This window comes from Callorhinus ursinus, unplaced genomic scaffold (genome assembly GCF_003265705.2).
Source record: "Callorhinus ursinus isolate GAN/ISIS: 27379988/994484 unplaced genomic scaffold, GSC_fseal_2.0 scaffold25, whole genome shotgun sequence".
Lineage (NCBI taxonomy): Eukaryota > Metazoa > Chordata > Mammalia > Carnivora > Otariidae > Callorhinus > Callorhinus ursinus.
In genome coordinates this window covers 36,086,667-36,107,722 of record NW_027397087.1, presented here as the reverse complement: position 1 = coordinate 36,107,722, position 21,056 = coordinate 36,086,667, and the positions used below count along the sequence as shown (strand labels likewise).

The following is a 21,056-nucleotide window of genomic DNA, read 5'->3' as shown; positions in this document are numbered from 1 at the left end:
CTAAAAAAAACTAGGGCATCTCTTTTCCCTTTGCTCTAATAAGGATTACTGGGATATAGATTAAAACTCACGGACTGCTTAGTGAATATAGAACTCAAGCAAAGGAAGATTAGTGGTAACTGAACTGCTCTTTTCCTGCCACACAGGTACACCTGCCTCTCTTTAAAATTTAGAGCCAGGTTCCCCTGCTACCTACTATCTGTTCAGGAGGAAGATGTAGCATATGAGAGGGGATACTCAATCTTACTGGCTATCCTTAATCTTTTTAGGCCTTCAGGAGAGGAAAGAAACAATCCGTGGTGTATACTCTGTGATTGACCAGCTCTCCCGAACTCATCTCAATACACTGGAACGCCTCATTTTTCATCTAGTCAGGTAATTTCAAGAAACAAGGGAATGTATAATAGTTTTTCTTGGATGCTTTTTGATAAGTGAAGAATTCCTTCATTTGGAAAACTGACCTTTTTTTTCCTGTTTATAAAGCTAATGCCTCAAACAGGTGCTTACAATTCCTTGGAGCAGAAATCCTCAGCTAAGTTGGGCTGCAGAGTAGGGACTTCTCTGCCCTATTTGAACCATGTAACAACTTCAGCCTCATGGTGGCACTATGTAGCCTAGCCTGTTCTCATTCCTGAACTATAAAGTAGAAAGGAGGTATATGTCTTGACATAACCTAATTCATAGAAGGTGGGTTTAGGTGGGGCTCAAGAATTGACTGACTGAGTATAAATATCTGGTAAATATTACATAAATGTTAGATGGGTTTCTGATATGACTGTCTGAGAATGCCTGTAAGTCTCTACTCTGCATTCTTCAGACATGTTCATCAGGTGTATGGCAGTGGGTCAGAAATTTCCCTTGATAAGCTATCTGCTGGCCTGTATTGCTTCAAGTAAGGAACAGAGTGGAAGTGCATTTTCCAGAGGCAAAGGAACAGCTTTGGGAAAAGTCTACAAGTGTCTCCTTTCACCTGATACGAATATCCTTCTAGTACTCTGCGGCTGATGTCATACGTATTCTTTCTCTCATGTCCTTTGTCTACGTCCTTACTATTTTCCCTTTTAATCCCCACTTCGCCTGTTTTTTTTTTTTTTTTTTTTTTTTAATTCCTTAGGATTGCTCTACAGGAAGAAACTAATCGAATGTCTGCTAATGCTTTGGCGATTGTATTTGCCCCCTGCATTCTTCGATGCCCTGACACCATTGACCCACTACAAAGCGTGCAGGACATCAGTAAGACTACCACGTAAGGCCAGTTACCATCACCTCCACAAGACCCCAGGGACTTCTGAGTCAGTGTAGCCACTTTATCTAGATATCAAACATAGTGAATGATTTCATAAGTTCAGATGTTTTTAAGAAGATTACTAGACCCTGTTGGGTTTTCTTATGCTGAATATGAAAAATTTAAGAGATTCTCTTCAACTGGACATCATTTGTTTTGAAGGGTCATTTTAAATTTAGCTTTTCTTTAGGAATGTTTATATTCTCTAAAAATATTTAAAATTCCATTTTACCAAATTACATACACTTTGTCTCCCTGTAATCTAGTCTAACTGGCTGTGAATCCTTTTGGCCATAGTACTTCAGTATTTCTGTATTTCACTTTAGCCTTTTTTTATGGCCCTCTGCTTTCCTTCTAGATTAATGATTCTTAACCTTGGCTCCAAAAGGAGCTTTAAAAAAATCCTGGTGTTTGTGTCCTATCCCTAGAGAGTCTAATTTAATTAGCCTGGGGTGTGGCCTGGGCGTTGCAACTTATAATTGCCTCTCAGATGGATGCTGAAGTGCAGCCAAAGTTGTGAACCACCATTTTATAAATCTTGTCTTAGAGCTCATAAAATAAGGAATGTTGATTTTTCTTTCATCCTCCAAACGTCTGCCACATTTAGCTGAAAAGCAGTGTGGGAGGGCTACACACTTATTTGACTTACTTCAGCTCTTAACGGTTTTCTCTTTTTCCTCCTATTTCAGCTGTGTGGAGCTGATTGTTGTAGAACAGATGAATAAATACAAGGCTCGTCTCAAAGACATCAGTAGCCTGGAATTTGCTGAGAACAAGGCAAAGACCAGGCTGTCACTGATTCGTAGATCAATGGTAAGAAGTCAGATGTGGAGTCCAGGGGAAAATGGGAGCCTTCCTGATGTTTTAAGTGTGCATTTATGGTTTAAACAGAGATTATTCTTCAAATCTTTTTTACATGGAACAAGTAAAAAGAAACCACTTTTATCTTGGGGTACTATGGATGCCTCATGTTTGATCTTTTAGCCCTCTCTAGTTATATGTACAGAATATATGCAGTTAAATGTGTAGAATTTTTTAAATCAAATATTTGGATAAGTTGTTGGTGGTTTATTAATCTGTCCTGTTTTCTTTTTCTGTCCTTTGTATGAAAATTTAACCTATCCTAACTTTTTCTTTACTTCTTCCGCCATCTGTTCCCACCCCCAGCCATGTCACCTTTGATGTTCCTGGCAGTACTTCTGCGATGTAGAGAACTTAATCATATTCAAGAATGTGATTCATAAGGAAATGGAATTCCATCTATGAGTCTACTATTATCAAATAAAGATTTTTAAGGGTTTATTGTTAGGTTTTGGGAAAAGCCTTGCAAAAATGATCATTTATTTTCTCCATTTGCCCACTTTTCTGTTTAATATCTTCCTTTGTAACCAGTGACAATCAGTTCTTACTGACCAACAATCAGTAGGGTATGGATAACTGGAAAACTGCTGCATTAAAGTTTAATCATTTGCTACCCCTCCCCTCAATTGTAAAACAAAACTGTAGTAATGAGACCCAGTCAGATCCCCAGGAAAGCTCTAAAGAGAAGCAGGCTTCCCTGTCATCATGTGCATGCTTTTCCAAGGACCCAGCAATACTTCATCCATATCTTCATGATTTATACTTAGATTAAAATAACTCTGTTTCTTTGTTTAATACTTAAACTGCCTGGCACAGAATAAATCCTAACAAATATGTCAGTTGATTAAATTAGTGAAGGGTCTTCTCTAAGAACAAGCATAAACATAGACTTTTTCAGGCAGTAAAGGTATTAATTGTAGGACACTATTTGAAAATCTTTTCCCTAGAAAATGAAAACAGAAACCCCATTTAAAAGTGAAACCCTTTCTGGTAGTCTGAATTTTCAGGAGCTCAGTTCTTAGAGGCCCAATTTAGAAGAAGAAAGGGAAGAGACCTTTTACTCTAAAGCTACTTTTCAAAGTAGCTAGACACGCTGTGCTTTTTTTTTTAATTTTTTTTTTAAACTGATGCTGCAGAAGATGGATATATTCAGTCCACTGAAAGATTAAACCTTCTCTTTTAATGGGGCAATGACATGTACATTCTAACCTTCTGCTTTCCTTTTCATGTCCTTCCTAATCCAGAAACCTGTACTAATTGCAGTTAGATTTATGAGCATTACCCGCAATTCAGTCTCGGTATGTATTAATATTGCAATGTGTCACAACCACTTTACATTATTGTCTCTCATCCATCTAGGAGTTGTTCTGCTCTGTCTATCATCCATGCCTGTCCACCCTCCATGTACAGCCCCAGTTCAGGTCCCACTTCCTGACCAGCCTTCACTTGTTTTTTCTCTTACTCTCTTTCTGTAGAATCTTCACTTGTCTTCTTCTGTATCATGCAATTGAACAGTGTCCATTTACAATATACTAGTTTTTGCTCTTTGTCAGATAAGCCACTTAGTGGATTTCTTCTTTGGTTGGATCATTAAAAGGTGAACATTGAAAGCATTGAGGTATCAAATTAATTTCTGCTTCAAGAACTTTGTTCTTAATCAGTCTCCTTCACTTTATTACTTGAAATACCTGTTACTATGTTTAGCATCCTCCATCATTAGTAATGCTTATTTGTCCATTCATATCTGTGACTTGGATGGTGACTTCCCAAACATAGAAGTGTACAGCTCTTATCTGCTTACCATTTTTCAGAAAGAACAGCAAATCGTAGTGAGAAAATGGATAGACTGGTTCTAGACTTAAATATCATAGTATAATAGAGCTCGTACCAGGATTTCATTTATTTTATAAAAAAAGGAATGGAGAGATGGAAAGCTAAGAATACCAGTATATATGGAAACTTAATTTCAGAAGCTATCCATCTGTGGGTAACCAGTTCATTGAGGATCCCAATATAAACACAGATCAGTTTTGCTTTTTACCTAGTAACTGCCTGCCAACTCTACCATGTCTGACTCCCCTTTCCGATTGGATGTCAATTGCCTTCGCAGCATCTTGTCACTATTCTGCAATGTTTAAACACTCTAGTTTCATGCCAGTGTTTAAGAATTAGTTCTCTTTGTATTATAACTTGAGTCACAGAATTGATTCAATACTCTTATCACTTTTTCCTAGGACAGAATAGACCTTAATCTGGGGCTGAAAACTTTAGGGGTGGGTGAGTAGGTTCTTTTTGTCACACATGTCTGCCCTCCCTTTTTCTTGTTGTTTTTCTTCCTGGTGTTGAAACTAGGAAGAGTGATAGTGGAGGCAGAATTCTACATGCTATCCCACTGTTGAGGTGGCAGTCCTCTTTCTTGGTTGTTCAACACTGCTATTATAGCTCATTGTCACTAGCCTAAATGTAGGTGAGTGGTAGCTTCCATTTACCCTGCTAAAAGTGAGGTCAGTCCTGTCACATTTTTATAGGCATTGGCAATCCCTTGGAAGATTTGATTACATCTTCGGACTAAACCTGTTAATGGCATTCACACCATGGGACTCTGATATGTATGTCTTTTTTTGCCTCAAGACTTTACAATCAAATTTACCTCCCGGGGCACCTGGGTGACTCAGTTGGTTAAGCGACTGCCTTCGGCTCAGGTCGTGATCTGGAGTCCCGAGATCGAGTCCTGCATTGGGCTCCCTGCTTGGTGGGGAGTCTGCTTCTCTCTCTGACCCTCCTCCCTCTCATGCTCTCTCTCTCTCATTCTCTCTCTCAAATAAATAAATAAAATCTTAAAAAAAAAAATCTACCTCCCAGTGCCAATTTTAGGGGAAAGGTTACATTTTTCATACTTCTGGAACCAGGCCCCAGGAATCAGGCCATAGTCTTGCCTATCTCTCTACCTGACACTTCCCCACCATATTTTCTCCCTATTTCTCTTTTCCATTATGTATATAACAGAGGGGCAAATCAGTAAGTCATTTGCCTATACAGTAACCAAATACGGGTCTTTCTTTTAGATAACCTCGAAATTTGATTCTTACCCTCTGGATTCAAGTATGACAACTTTTTTCTCCAAAGAAGAAGGGACTATCCTATTTTCATAAACTCTGTGTTCCCCTTAAAGTCCAATAACCTCCTCTTTCTTTTTATCCTTTTTAGATTCACATTGAGGGGAAAGTGTTATGATCATTGGTACGATAGGAGCTGGTTCAGTAAACTAGTGCTTCTCACTAAACCCTGAGAGAATAGGTTGGTACCAACTACAGTTGGCTTCTTAAGCTAAGAGAAGGGGTACTTAATTATCCTCAGCTTTTGGCCTTAGCCACAGTTTTGGAATGGGAGGAAAAATCCCACTTAACATACTATTGCTTTTGCATTTGCCTATAGTAAAGGCTGTGGGCTCAGTCTTAAGAACAAGACTGTGTCTAGCACATATTTAGTATTAGTAAGCATCTATGGAATTGAATCTAAGAATTAAATCTATGAGAGATAACAGTGAGTTTTTAGCATATCCACTACAAATGGACTAATCAAAGTCAGTAGTGTTCATGTATTCATAGATGAAAAACATTACTCTTCCATAATTAAATACAGTAGTGACTTTTCTGAAATGTGGAGTGAAATGCATTTATGAAAAGTATGTTGTATTATTGCCAATGTGGAAAGTCATTTGAGTTGGGTGTTGAAAGATGAGTAGTAATCTAAAAAACGGAGAAAAGAAAGAGGGGAAAGAGAATTCCAGAGGGAAGGAAGCATGAAATAACAATCTGTGAATAATAATTACCTTATATAGCTAGAACTGGGACAGGTAGTGTGAAAGTAGCAGAATAATTTGGAAAAGTAGATGGGAACCGATGTGCAACATTAAGAATTTTGAATTTGCTGCTTTGAAAGAAAATTTAGGAACTGTGGAAAGGTATTTTAAGTAGGGGAGTGTCACCATCAGTGTGTCTTTTGGAAGATAACTGGTAGCATTCTGGAGAACAGATTTGAGATAGGCAAGACTGGCAGTCGTATATCAGGAGGGTCTTGACTCATAAATCACTGAAATAGGTTGAATCCTGATCAATTCATTTTGAAATGATTTTGAAAATACCTGTTCTGCCACCATGCAGAAAGAAGGTCATTAGGTTTATGGAGCATAATCTTTTGACTGGGATACTCCCAGACTAGGATTTCAGAATATGATATGCTCATAGTCTCATCCAGTTATGCCTTTCCTGTAACAAATGGTTTTTTATTTATATATGGTATAATTCTAGGCATAAATGTTGATTTAGCACTATTTAAGCTAATATAATATGAAGAATATCATTTGAAAGAAATTTTACTGATCTGTAAAACCTTCACAAATTATTCTCTTGAAAGATGTTATACACAAAGGTTTCCATGGCCAAACAAAGTTTAGGATATAGTGTGTAGCACTTCCAAAACTTTGACCATGGAATGCTTTTCTTCAATAACATATCTAGTTGAACAAGCATTCTAAGAAAGGCATTTAAAAAAAACAACATTCTAATTTTTTAAACAGTATCAGTTGCTACTTTACTTAGTTTGGAATTTCTAAATTGCTCTAAGTCTTTTCAAGATTTTACTGCTGTGCTTAAATGCTTGTGAATTTTGCATGTTGTAGGCTTATTAAAGAACTTACCTGCATGCCTCTGTTAGAAATGAGCCTACCTTCAGTTTTGTATTAACATGGATAGGTAGATCTGCGGGGTTAAGCTTTGTAATTGACTACACCAAAAAGATGCTAGAAATGTCCCTCCAAAAGTTAAGTATTAATAATTGGAAAACCAAGAATCAGTTGAAAAGTGGCAGCTCATCATTAGTTTTTGATGTCACTAATGATGTACTATATGTTGGCTAACTAAACGTAAAAAAAAAGCCTGCAAAAATAAATTAATAAATAACAAATAAAGGACACCATCAAGAAAGTGAGAAGAAAATCCACAAAAGCAAAAAAAAAAAAAAAAAAAAAGAAACCCCAAAAAAGAAAAAAAAAAAAAAAAAAAAAGTGGCAGCTCTAAATAGCTCCAAAGGAAAGAGATATTACGAGTGTGGATTTACTTGACTCTAGCAAAGGGTTTTGTCATTTTCTTACGTTACTGTATGGTATCTAAGTCTGTCGTTGACATTCAGGTGACTTAACAAGAATCAGATTTAGAGAGTGAAGATTTTCTCAAATTATAGAAGCATTCTTATTGTTTCTGATACTGACCAGCAGGTATTTTTGTAGTGTTACTTTTTTTTTTTTTAAGATATAATTGACATCTAACGTTGTGTTAGCTTTAGGCATACAACATAATGATTTGCTATATGTATATATTGCAAAATGGTTACCATAGTAAGTTTAGGTAACATCGCCACACAGTTATAATTTTTTTTCTTGTGTTGAGAACTTGTGGTGTTATCTTTGATAACACCACAACCAGAAGAACCCTACTCTTTCTATTTCTCCCTAAGCCCTTTCCTGAGATCATTATAGTATGCAAGAGGTGTTACTTACATCTGTATGCAGTAAATGTGCAAGGGCAATGGCAAGGAGGATTAGGCACAGGACCTTTTTGGGAGAGTAGGCAAAAGGGGAACAGTATTTGTGAAAGAAGCACCTCTTTCAAAGCCTTGGAATATTCTTATTCTCTCAAATGGGAACAAATAAAAAGAAAAATTATGTAGGGAATTCTTATAGATAGAATTGCATAGGAATGGAAGAAGTACAGTAATATCTGGGAAAGGAACTTAACCCTTTTCAGGAAGCCTAACAATTAGGTTTGAAGAAAAAAAGGCAGAAGGTAGGAAGTGAGAAAATACTAAGGATTACTGTTGTTTGGGGATGATGGGATTATATGTCAGAGATGAGAAGGTGAAGAGTTTACGAACAGTAGAGTGATCCTGGGAGGTTGTGTGTTTAGAGAATAAAAAGTACAGAATGTTAGACAAAAATGATTGCAGTTGGCTTCCTATGTAATTTTTGCTGCTAGAAGATGTCATGATTTTGACATTGCAGACCCTTTTTTTTTAAGATTTTATTTATTTATCAGAGAGAGAGCATCAGCAGGGCTGGTGGCAGGCAGACGGAGAAGCAGGCTCCCTGCTGAGCAAGGAGCCCGATGTGGGACTCGTTCCTAGGACCCTGGAATCATGACCTGGGCTGAAGGCAGACGCTTAACCGACAGAGCCACCCAGGCGTCCCGTTGCAGACCCTTTTTAAATGGACTTGGAGATACAACATAACCCCTGCCAGGAATCCACAGTCTACTACACATTGGGAACCACTACTCTACAGTACTATAATACTACTGGCTCACTGCATCGTACAGAAATATATGATGTGGATAATTCCTTTTCATGTGCAAGACATAAATACACACAAACACATACTGGTTGTGTTTAAAGTACTTACTAATTCTCATTATCTGATGAACCATAATTACAAGCATTAGAATTTTTTAAATCAAGCCTGGTAACCTAATTATAACACCATGCAAAACAACCCATATTCTAGAAAGCCTTGGATATAGGACCTGTCCTTAGCAGGAAAGCAGGCTCCTCAGGAAGAGCTCTGATAATCCAATTCCTTGATTCCTATTTTTGTGACTTAACAAAAGACACAATGTGATCTTCCATCTTGGCCCAAAGTACTGTTTTGGGGTAAAATTTCTTCGTAAGGAATTTGAAATTTTTGCTTTAGCTAGTTATATACAGTCCTGTCTAGATGATGCATATTTTCTTCTCCTTATGTATTCAGCCCATGGGCAACCTAGTTGCACATACTTTCCTTGGATCTTCATAAAGTATCATGATTCCCTGGTGAGGGTAGTACGTGTTTTTCCCTATATAACCATCAGGTTTTTTAAGGGCGATGCAATCCAGTCCTTTATATAACCACCACAAGTATCTCTTGTCTTCATTTGTCTTTAACTCTTTGGGCTTACTTTGACTCATAGTGTTGAATTTCTTTGTGTCCCATTGATTGTGCCTTGCCAGTCCTTCTCACATCCTTCCTCCATCGTGATCCTTAAAGCATTTTCAGAAGAAATCGAAACTCTCTCATAGGCTCATAGGCCTTATTCATTTTAACACTTTGGTATACCTTCTACTCATATTGTTATCTCTTCAAGCCTTAGGAGAAAATGGAAATGTTGGGCCCAACTGAAGATTACCTCAAAGAGGGTATCTTCATTTAGATCCTCCACAATAAAGCATTTGGTTCCCAATGTTTTTGTTACGGTAAGAAGCCTTTTTACAGACTGGTCTCACAGAACAAGAAAGCCTAATACAGAGTCACAGAATTCTGACCCAAATCAAATAATTAAGGATCTTTGTTTTAGAATATCATTCTTAGAAAAAGTAGATAGTAGAATCATATAGACTTTCTCAGATAAAATATGGCAAATGTATACAATTAGATGACTGAATTTGTGGATATTAGAATGTTCTAAAAGGAAGGGAGGGAGGGATCAGATGGTACTTGTACTGCATGGTGAGAGTACTCAGGAAGAAGTACTAAATTCTACCTCAGTGTACTGGGAAGGCCTGTAGAAGAGGGGACACATGAGCTAGAACATAAGGGAGGAGTCTGAACTAACCAGATGAAACTCATGTTGGTACGAACCATACATGGTTTAATTCTGGAAAAAGCTATATAACTAAGAATGCTAGAAACTTGGATATGTAATTACACAGAAGGGAGGCCTTAAGTTAAAACCAAAATAGGCTTCATTCTGTAGCATACTGACATTAGCACTGTGGGGCCATGAGGGTAAGCTAGGACTCACAAGGTCTTTTTTTTTTTTTTTTTAAAGATTTTATTTATTTGCCAGAGAGAGAGGGAGAGTACAAGCAGGGGGAGTGGCAGGCAGAGGGAAAAGTAGGCTCCTTGCTAAGCAAGGAGCCCGATGTGGGACTCGATCCCAGGACCCTGAGATCATGACCTGAGCCGAAGGCAGACGCTTAACCATCTGAGCCACCCAGGCGCCCCGGACTCACAAGCTCTTATACTGTAGATAGTTTAGTACTTAACATAAGTTTTGCTGTTTTATATCTTACTTTATGTTTGTGGGAATGAGAGGTAATGTTAATTTTATTTTTTAACCATTATATTAAAATTTCCTCCTGGATCTCCTTCAGGTTTCTCAATAATTATTACTAAAGAGTACCTTAAGATTTCAGGGCAGTCTGTTGGAATGGAATGGAAATTTGATTTTTAGCCACAGAATGTCTTCCTTTTTAGGGAATAATTGGTACCAGGAAAAGATTGTTTAAAGTGAATGTGCTTAAATAACATAATTAATGACTGGTCTAAAGTGTATATGCAGTAGTTCGTGCTTATCTATGGTTTGCGTTTTCTGGGGTTGTTACTCATGGTCAGCCATGGTCCAGAAGCAGGTGATCCTCCTTCTGACATACACCAGAAGGTAGTAGTAGCCTAATGCTACAGTGCCTACATCATTCAACTCCGCTTTACCTCAATCGCATAGGCATTTTATCATCTCCCATCATCACAAGAAGGAGGGTAAGTACAGTACAATAAGATATTTTGAGAGAAAGACCACATTCACATAACTTTATTACAGTATATTGTTATAATTGTTGATCACTTATTGTGCCTAATTTATACTTTATTATTGTAATGTATGTATGGTAAAAATATAGTATATACAGGGTTCAGTATTATCCACGGTTTAGGCCTCCACTGGTGGCATTGGAATGTATCCCCCACAGATAAGGGGGGACTACAATACGTGTAATTATATATCCACAAAGAGAAAATGTACACTTTTTTGGCTGCCCATGGAATATTCTCAAAATGAGGCCACAACACTTCAGTATCTGGGTAGTAGCCATACAGGTATTTGTTTTATTATCTTTGAAACTATACTTGTAAATTTTGTATTATCTTTAAGTATAAAATATTTCATAATAAAATTTAAATAAAATAATGAGTCTGTGGGAAAAAATCAGGCCACAAGAAAAACCTTAAAGGCAAAAAGGAAATTACTGAGTGATTTAAAAATTACTGTAAAAACACTATCTTGAGTTTCTGGGATATGTAGCTAAAGCAGTGTTTGAAACTTAATAAGAAAAAATAAACATCTAATCAAGAAGTTAGAATAACAAAATAAACCTCAGGAAAGGAGAAAGAAGGAGTTAATGAAGATACGACATACATTAGAAACAACAAAAAATGGTGAAATTAATAAAGTTGATTCTCTGACAAATCATTAGCTAATCTAGCTAATCTTTTGCACACAAAAAATTTAAAGGCAGCAGAGTACAGGATGGGCTCTGGACTAGATTTTTGTGTATAAATCCCAGTGCCAATTTATTAGCTATTTTGTGATGGGCAGGTCATTTAATCTCCATGCCTCAGTTTTCTCATCTATAAATTGGGGTTAATAATACCAAACTCACAGAGTTAAATGAGTTAATATTCACAAAGTCATAGGAACAGCACTTGACACATTGATTTATATGTATGTGTGTGTATATGTATATATCAGTAAAAGACTTGATATATAAATTTAGAACTGTCTCATCTATTACAAGTTAATTGCAAGTTAAAATAGTAGCAAGCATAATTCAGTAACCCATAAACATAAACCTTGACCAAGTGCGATATAACCTAGGAATGAAAGGATGATTCTATATTGGGGTAACTGTTAACATAATTCACCTATGTTAATTGATCCTCATAGATATTTAAAATGCGTTCAATATATGTATTATTTTTTAAATTCTTTTTAAAATAGGGGTATATCTGTACTTCCTTAGCATGGTACAGTATATCTGTCTCAACCCCAAAGCCAGCATATTACTTAATAGAGAAACACTGGAAACGTTCTGATTAAAATCAGAAAAAGGCAAGGATGTCCATTATCCCCACTGTTATTTGACGTTGATTAGAGGTACTAGCTAATGCAATTAGATGATTAAAAAGGACTCAGAGGTACAAAACTTAAGAGTTATAATTATCACTATTTCTATTCTGATTGTAAGACTCAAAAAAACTAAAAAACAATTTATAGATTTTAAGAGAATTCAGTAGGGTGTCTGGGCATAATTAATAGTTAATAACTTTATTTTTTTTAAAGATTTTATTTGAGAGAAAGAGAATGAGAGAGAGAGAGAACACATGGGGGGGGGAGTGTCAGAGGGAGAAGCAGACTCCCTGCCGAGCAGGGAGCCCAATGTGGGACTCGATCCCGGGACTCCAGGATTATGACCTAAGCTGAAGGCAGTTGCCCAACCAACTGAGCCACCCAGGCACCCCAGTAGTTAATAACTTTAATAAATGCAACCAGTTGGATGATATAATGGAAAAAAATGCCCATTTGTATTTGTGTGTGCCTGCACATGTGCCTAATTTATAAATGAAACTTTATTACTGTATGTATGGGAAAAAATACAGTATATACAGGGCTCATAAAACCAACACAAAATACCAAGAAATACACTTAACAAAGAAACGGGGAAGAAGAAATATGAAAGATAAAAAGAAAGCCTTAAGACCCCAAGAATTACAAAAGCAGGCTTTAACAATTGCATTTGGAAAAGAAGACTAAATTTTATAGGGGTGTCAGTTCTTCCTATTCTATTCCAGTTCTATTATTGTTCTAATACCCAGTAGCATGGAAAAGGGGTATCTCCTTAGACTTAAATTTCAGACTTATAAGGCTACCATGGGCTACATTTGGCATCGGAATCACTTAGCAGGATGTGGGACAGGAAGCACAGCATGCCAGCAGACAGCATAAGGTCTTTCTCTTCTGCCAGAGTCCTTGTTGCAGTCCATGCTGCCATACAGCCATCAAGGACTTAGTTATCTTTAGCCTCTTTATCACCTCACAGCTCAGATGCAAAAAAAGAGACCCAAATTTAGTGAGTGCAGATCCATTCTGCCTTAACAAGTTTCATGCCTCCATGGGAATCAGTGTCTTTTATAAAATTCCATAGACATAGTTTCCAAGGTCCCTGTAAGGAATTTGTCTAATTACAACAGACTGCACACTCAGGAAAGTCCAAATATATGGCTTTTGACCAGATACTTATAATTTATTTATCATTGCTTCTTCTCTAGATGAATTTACCAATCAAGGTAATTTTTGCCAGAGGCAGTGTATTTAATAACATCATTTTCGTGCTACCTTTACCAGGTTTCCAGGGATCCCGCAGCTAGAACATTGAGCAAAGATCAAATTTTCATAAACAAGGAAGGAGGCTTATCTTTTTTTAAGTTTTCATTTTAATCATCCAGTGCTCATCATGATAAGTGCACTCCTTAACCCCCATCACCTATTTCACCCATTCGCCTCACCCATGTCCCCTCTGGTAACCATCTATAGTTAAGAGTCTGTTTCTTGGTTTGTGTGTGTCTCTTTTTTTTCACCTTTGCTGGTTTATTTTGTTTCTTAAATTCCACATATGAATGAAATCAGTTGGTATTTGTCTTTGACTTATTTCACTTAGCGTTATATTCTCTAGCTTCATCCAAATCTTTGCAAATGGCTAGATTTCATTCTTTTAAATGGCTAAATATTCCATTGTATTTATATACCACATCTTCCTTATCCATTCATCAGTCAGTGGATACTTGGACTGCTTCCATATCTCGGCTATTGTAAATAATGCTGCTATAAACATAGGGATGCATGTTTCCCTTTGAATTAGTGTTTCCGTATTCTTTGGGTAAATACCCAGTAATGCGATTGCTGGATCATAGGGTAGTCCTATTTTCAAGTTCTTGAGGAACCTCCATACTGTCTTCCACAGTGGCTGCACCAGTTTGCATTCCCACCAACACTGCATGAGGGTTTCTTTTGCTCCATATCCTTGCCGACACCTGTTGGTCCTTGTGTTTTTGAGTTTAGCTATACTGATAGATTTGAGGTAATATCTCATTTGTAGTTTTGATTTGCATTTCCCCTATGATAAGTGATGATGAGCATCTTGTCATTTGTCTGTTGGCCATCTGTCTGTCTTCTTTGAAGAAATGTCTGTTCATGTCTTCTTCCATTTTTTAATTGGATTCTTTGTTTTTGGGGTGTTGAGTTGTACTAAATTCTTTTTTTATTTGTATATGTTCTGTATATATTTTGGATACTAACCCTTTATCAGGTAATGTCATTTGCAAATATCTCTTCCCATTCCATAGGTTGCCTTTTAGTTTTGTTTCCTCTACTGTGCAGAAGCTTTTTATTTTGATGAAGTTTCAGTAGTTTATTTTTGCTTTTGTTTCCCTTGCCTCAGGAAACATATCTAGGAAGAAGTTACTATGGCTGATGTCAGAGAGGTTACTGTCTGCTCTCCTCTAGGATTTTTATGGTTTCACGTCTCACATTTAGGTTTTCAGTACATTTTGAATTTATTTTTGTGTATGGTGTAAGAAAGCGGTCCAGTTTCATTCTTTTGCATGTTGCAGTCCAGTTTTCCCAACACCACTTGTTGAAGAGACTTTTTCCCACCTGATAACTGTTTCCTGCTTTGTTGAAGATTACTTGACCATATAGTTGTGGTTTTTTTTCTGGATTTTTCTATTCTGTTCTATTGATTTATGTGTTTTTGTGGCAGTATCATACGTTTTGATTACTATAGCTCTGTAATATAACTTGAAGTCCAGAATTGTGATGCCTCCTGCTTTTCTTTTGTTTTTCAGGATTACTTTGGCTATTCAGGGTCTTTTGTGCTTCCATGCAAATTTTAGGATTGTTTGTTCTAGTTCTGTGAAAAATGCTGTTGGTATCTTGGTAGGGATTGCATTAAATGTGTAGATTGCTTTGGGTAGTGTAGACATTTTAACAATATTTGTTCTTAAAATCCATGAGCATGGAATATCTTTCCATTTCTTTGTGTCATCTTCCATTTCTTTTATTAGTGTTTTATAATTTTCATAGTACAAGATCTTTTACATCTTTGGTTAGGTTTATTCTTAGGTATCTTACTATTTTTGGTGCAATTGTAAATGGGATTGTTTTCTTAATTTCTCTTTCTGCTCCATTATTGGTTTATAGAAATCCAACAGATTTCTGTACATTGATTTTGTATCCTCTGACTTCACTGAATTTGTTTATCAGTTCTAGCAGTTTTTTGGGGGGAGTCTTTAGCGTTTTCTGTATTTAGTATCATGTCATCTGCAAACAGTGAAAGTTACTTCTTCCTTACCGATTTGGATACCTTTTATATATTTTTGTTGTCTGATTGCTGTGGCTAGGTAGGACTTCCATTACTTTGTTGAATAAAAGTGGTGAGAGTGGACATCCTTCCCTTCTTCCTGATCTTAGGGGAAAGGTTCTCAGTTTTTCCCCATTGAGTATGATGTTAGCTGTGGGTTTTCCATATATGGCCTTTCCTATGTTGAGGTATATACCCGTCAAACCTACTTTGTTGAGGGTTTTTCTCATGAATGGATGTTGTACTTTGTCAGATGCTTTTTCTGCATCTGTTGAAATGATCATTTGGTTCTTATTCTTTCTCTCATTGATGTGATTTCTCATGTTGATTGTATTGAACCACCCTTGCAGGGGAATAAATGCCATGTGATTATGGTGAATGATTTTCTTGATGTATTGTTGGATTTGGTTTGCCCTTATTTTGTTGAGGATTTTTGCATCTGTGTTCATCAGAGAAATTGGCCTGTAGTTCTCTTTTTTAGTGGTGTCTTTATCTGGTTTTGGTATCAGGGTAATGCTGACCTCATAAAATGAATTTGGAAGTTTTCTTTCCTTTTCTATTTTTTGGAATGGTTTGAGAAGAATAGGTATGAGCTATTATTTAAATGTTTGGTAGAATTCGCCTGTCAATTCTGTGAAGTCATCTGGTCCTGGGCTTTTGTTTGTTGGGAGTTTTTTTTTTTATTACTGATTTGGTTTCTTTGCTGGTAATCAGTGTGTTCAAATTTTCTATTTCTTCCTGTTTCAGTTTTGGTAGGTTACATGTTTCTAGGAAGTTACCCATTTCTTCTAGGTTGCCTGATTTGTTGGCTTATAGTTTTTCATAATTACCTCTTATAATCCTTTGTATTTCTGTGGTGTTGGTTGTTATTTCTCCTCTCTCATTTGTGATTTATTTTTTTGAGTCCTTTCTCTTTCTTTTTTCTTGATAAGTCTGGCTAGAGTTTTATCAGGTTTATTGATTTTTTTTCTAAGAACCAGCTCCTGGTTTCATCCATCCTATTGTTTTTTTAGTTTCTGTATAAATTATTTCTGCTCTAATCTTTATTATTTCCTTCCTTTTGCTTATTTTAGGTTTTGTTTGTTGTTCTTTTTCGGTTAGGTTGTTTGAGATTTTTCTTTTCCTTGCTTCTTGAGATAGGCCTGTATTGCTATAAACTTACTTCTTAAAACCGCTTTTGGTGCATCCCAAAGGTTTTGAACTGTTTTGTTTTCACTTACATTTGTTGCCTTGTACATCTTAATTTCTTTTATTTTTTATTCTTGTTAATTTTATTTCCTGGTTGACTGATTCATTATTTAGTAGTATGTTATTTAACCTACACATACTTGGTCTTTCCAGATTTTGTCTTAAGGCTGACTTCAGTTTTCTAGCATTGTGGTCAGAAAAGATGCATGGTATGACTTCAGTCTTTTTGAATTTGTTGAGGGTTGTCTTTTTTTTTTTAAGTTTTTATTTAAATTCCAGTTAGTTAACAGGACAGTGTGATATTAGCTTCAGGTGTACAATATAGTAATTCAGCACTTCCATTTAACAACTGGTACTCATCACAACAAGTACACTGGTTGAGGCTTGTTTTGTGCCTTATATGTGATCTGTTCTGGAGAATGTTCCATGTGCACTTGAAAAGAATATGTATTCTTCTGTTTTTGGATGGAATATTCTGAATATGTCTGTTAAATCCATTTGTTCCAGTGTGTCATTCAAAGCCATTATTTCCTTGTTGTTTTCCTATTTTAGGTGATCTGTCCATTGATGTAAGTGGGATGTTAAAGTCCTCAGCTATTATTGTATTTGTGTCTATTAATTCCTTTGTGTTTGCTATTTGCTGCTTTATGTATTTGGGTGCTCCTATGTTGGGTGCATAAATATTTACAATTGTTTTATCTTCTTTTTGGATTGTCCCCTTTATTATTATATAGTGTCCTTCTTTGTCTCTTATACTGTCTTTGTTTTAAAGTCTGTTTTGCCTTTTAGAAGTATTGCTACTTCTTTTGACATCCATTTGCACAATAGATGTTTCTCCATCCCCTCACTTTCAATCTGCAGGTATCTTTAGGTCTAAAATGAGTCTCTTGTAGGCAGCATAGAGGTGAACCTTGTTTTTTTAATGCATTCCCTCACCTTATGTCTTTTGATTGGAGCATTTAGTCCATTTATATTCAAAGTAATTATTGATAGATATGTGTATATTGCCATCTTATTAATTGTTTTGTGATTATTTCTGAAGGTTTCCTCTGATCCTTGTCTTTCTCTCTTTCATGATTTGCTGATTTTCTTTAGTGATATATTTGGAGTTATTTCTTTTTACTCTTTGCATGTTTATTCGTTGTTTTTGATTTGTCTTTACCATTAGGTTTGTATATAACCTCTTCTGAAGATAAGTTGATGGTCGTTAAGTTTGAACCCATTCTTTACTCCCCATGTTTTAAGTATATGGTGTCATATTTTACATCCTTTTATTTTGTGAGTTCCTTGACGGACTTTTTAAAGAAATACTCCTTTTTTTTTTTGCTTTTGTGTTTCTTGCCTTCTCACTGTCTTTTTTGTCTTTCCTTTCCACTGAAAGCGTCCCCTTTAATATTTCTTGTGGGGCTGGTTTAGTGGTCATGAACTTCTTTAGTTTTTGTTTGTCTGGGAAACTCTTTATCTGTCCTTCTATTCTGAATGATAACCTTGCTGGATAGAGTGTTCTTGGCTGCAGGTTTTTCCCATTCAGCACTTTGAATATATTATGCCACTCCTTTCTGGCTTGGAGTTTCTGCTGAAAAAGTCGCTGATAGCCTTAGAGGGGTTTCCTTTGTATGTAACTGTCTTCTTCTGTCTTGATACTTTTAATATTTTTTCTTTATCATTATATTTTGCCATTTTAATTACAATATGTCTTGGTGTGGATCTGCTTTAATTGATTTTGTAGGGGGTTCTCTGTGCCTCCTAGATCTATATATCTGTTTCCTTCCCCAGATTAGTATATTTTTCAGCTATTCTTTCTTCAAATAAATTCTGTGCCCCCTTTTCTCTCTCTTCTTTTTCTGGGACTCCATAAGTTATTACATTTCATGGAGTCTCTGATTTCCATAAGTCTATTCTTCTTTTGTGTAATTCTTTTTTCTCTCTTTTGATCAGCTAGATTACTTTACATTACTCTGTTTTCTGGGTCATTAATTTGTTCCTCTGCTTCTTCCAGTCTTCTGTTCATTCCATCAAGTGTATTTCTCATTTCATTTATTGAGCCCTTTATCTCTGTATGTTGTTTCTTATCTCTATGTTAATGGTCTCACTGATGTTCTCCATTCTTTTCTCAAGTCCAGTGAGTATCCTTATGATCATTGCTTTAAATTCTCCATCAAGGGATACCTGGGTAGCTCAGCAGGTTAAGCATCCAACTCTTGATCTCAGAGTTGTGACCTCAAGCCGTGTGTTGGTGTTGGAGCCCAGTATGGAGCCTACTTAAAAAAAATAAAAATAAATTCTCCATCAAGCATGTTACTTACATCTGCTTCACTTAAATCTCTGGCAGTGGCCTTGTCCTGTTCTTTCATTTGAACAAATTCTTCTGTCTTCTCATTTTTTCTAAGTTTCTGTGCATTAGGAAAGTCAGCTATGTCCCCTATTCTTGAGGGTAATGGCTTTATGAGGAAGAGGTCCTTTAGTGCCCTGCAGTGTAGTGTCCCCTGTTCCCAAGGGCCTGATACTTCTAGGAGTGTCTCCATTGTGTGCTGCATGCGCTCTCTTACTGTGTCCTGGCTGCTTTATCCTTCATGCCGGTTGTCTACAGAGGCTGTGTTTGCCTATTATGGGCAGTATTTGGTTCCTAACCTGAATATGGTATGTTTTAACTAGGTGTGCTCTGGTCTGCTTGTGAAATGAGATGTGTAGCCACCACCACTGGAACCAAGGCGTTGCAAAACTCCCGGGTCAGGAGATGCAGTATTGGCAGGGGTTTGAGGGTTTGGGTCAGTCTTCTAGGGGAGGACGCCTGCTGTGCTGGGAATGAGGCAGATGTGACTGGGAAGGGCAGTTCTTCTGGAGCATGGAATGCAGGGGACAGGGGAGAGGGGACTTGGTATAAGCAAGTTAGGTAGCAAGTGTCAGTGCTTGCTGGTTCCTGCAAGTTGCCCTGTGCTTATGCTGAGTGGTAGGGAGGCAAATGACATCTGCCAGTTCCTTTGTTCCTAGAGGGGTCTCTCTGAGATTGCTGCCCCTCTAGGACATGCTCAGGAATGAACAACTAACCTCCCCACTGTGTGCCCTAGGCACTCTTCATATTGCTGTCCCCATGGTATGTGCATGGGCTGTTTTTCATGCCTTTTCTCCAAGTATACCCCCAGTGTCTTCAGAGCTCTCCCACAGGGAAGCATGCTGACCTTTAAAACCAGGCTTTAAGCCTCGCTTGGTTGCAAGAACTCTCAAAACTCCAGACCTTTCTCTTTCCAGGCCAGTTGCTATGGGAATCATTCTCCCTGTGCACTCTCCTGTGTGTTAGTCTGTCTCTCAGCCTTCTTCACGAACTCAGATCCTCCCCAGTGCACCAGCCACAATCCGTTTCTCTCCCAAGCTGTGTTTCCTGCACTTCCTACCTCCTTCAGTGCGGCCTCCTCTCTTCCTGTGGAATTTGTTCTGCCAGTCTTCAGGTCAATTTCTGGGGTATTTAGGATGATTTGATAGTTGTCTAGTTGTATTTGTGGGACGAAGCAAGCCTAGGGTCCTTCTACTCTGCTGCCATCTGCCCTCCAAGGTCAAAGAAAGTTTTGTAACCCTTTACCTACAACTGTGATCTCAGTAAAAATAGCAAAATAATATTTGGAGGGACTCTTGACAAGTTGATACTAAAATTTGTAAGAAGAAAATAAGAAAAATTTGGGAAATCCTTAAAAAAAAGGATTATAAAACATTAAAATGAGTGGCATTTTAAAGGTATATTATCCAGTTAGTGGTGAAGGAAAAATGGATAGCCATGTAGGGGAAAAACAAGAATTAAAATACTGATCCAAGTGAATCAAAAGACTGAAAAATACAAAATGAAAGTATTAGAAGTATAGGTCAGGCATTCTAGCTTTTCAGAGCTCTCACTGCCCTGCATCCTGCAGTCACTCAAGCATCCCACTCTTCACCTTCACACTGCCAAAATATCCAAGAGGAAGCTTTGTTTAGCTGAAAGGGCCGTTATGGAAGAGCCCAAGAGGAAATCAGCAAGGTGGTCAACTAAAACCTTTCTCTACACAAGTTTGAAACCAGGCTATGAAAAATGGCAGTAAAGGATCAATCTTTAGGGGAAAAAAAGCAAACAAAAGGGAAAGGGGGGAGCAAAAGGTAAACAGACTGAAGTGACTACTAACCAGGAAACTGAAAACATCTTCAGAAAACAGAAACTAAGGCTAAGTGTTATTAAATTGATACAACTTATCAAGTCAGTGATCCCTGTATTACACTTCTGGTACAATCTGGAAGAATTTTTTTTATCACTGTTTTATATATGTGACTTTTTTTAAAGGTCTAAAAAACATGTGTTTAGGTTTTTTTCTTTTATTCCCCCAGCTTTATTGAGCTATAATTGACATGTAACATTGTGTAAACTTAAGATTACATGTGATGCTTTAATGATATATGTGTATATCAGGAAATGATTACCACAATACAGTTAGTTAGCTCATCCATCACCCCACATATTTGCTTTTTTTTTCCTTTT

At 37.0% G+C, this 21,056-nt stretch overlaps 1 protein-coding gene across 11 annotated transcripts in view; it reads left to right on the top strand.

The window, feature by feature from the left end:
* Positions 1 to 21,056, top strand: part of MYO9A (myosin IXA) — a 346,819-nt gene that overhangs the window by 303,255 nt on the left and 22,508 nt on the right. For all 11 annotated transcript variants that reach the window (XM_073877314.1, XM_025883650.2, XM_025883655.2 and 8 more), the window contains 3 exons: positions 270 to 375; positions 1,115 to 1,246; positions 1,975 to 2,098. In XM_073877314.1, coding sequence (XP_073733415.1) covers positions 270 to 375; positions 1,115 to 1,246; positions 1,975 to 2,098 — 362 coding nt within the window. The remainder of the gene's footprint in view (positions 1 to 269; positions 376 to 1,114; positions 1,247 to 1,974; positions 2,099 to 21,056) is intronic.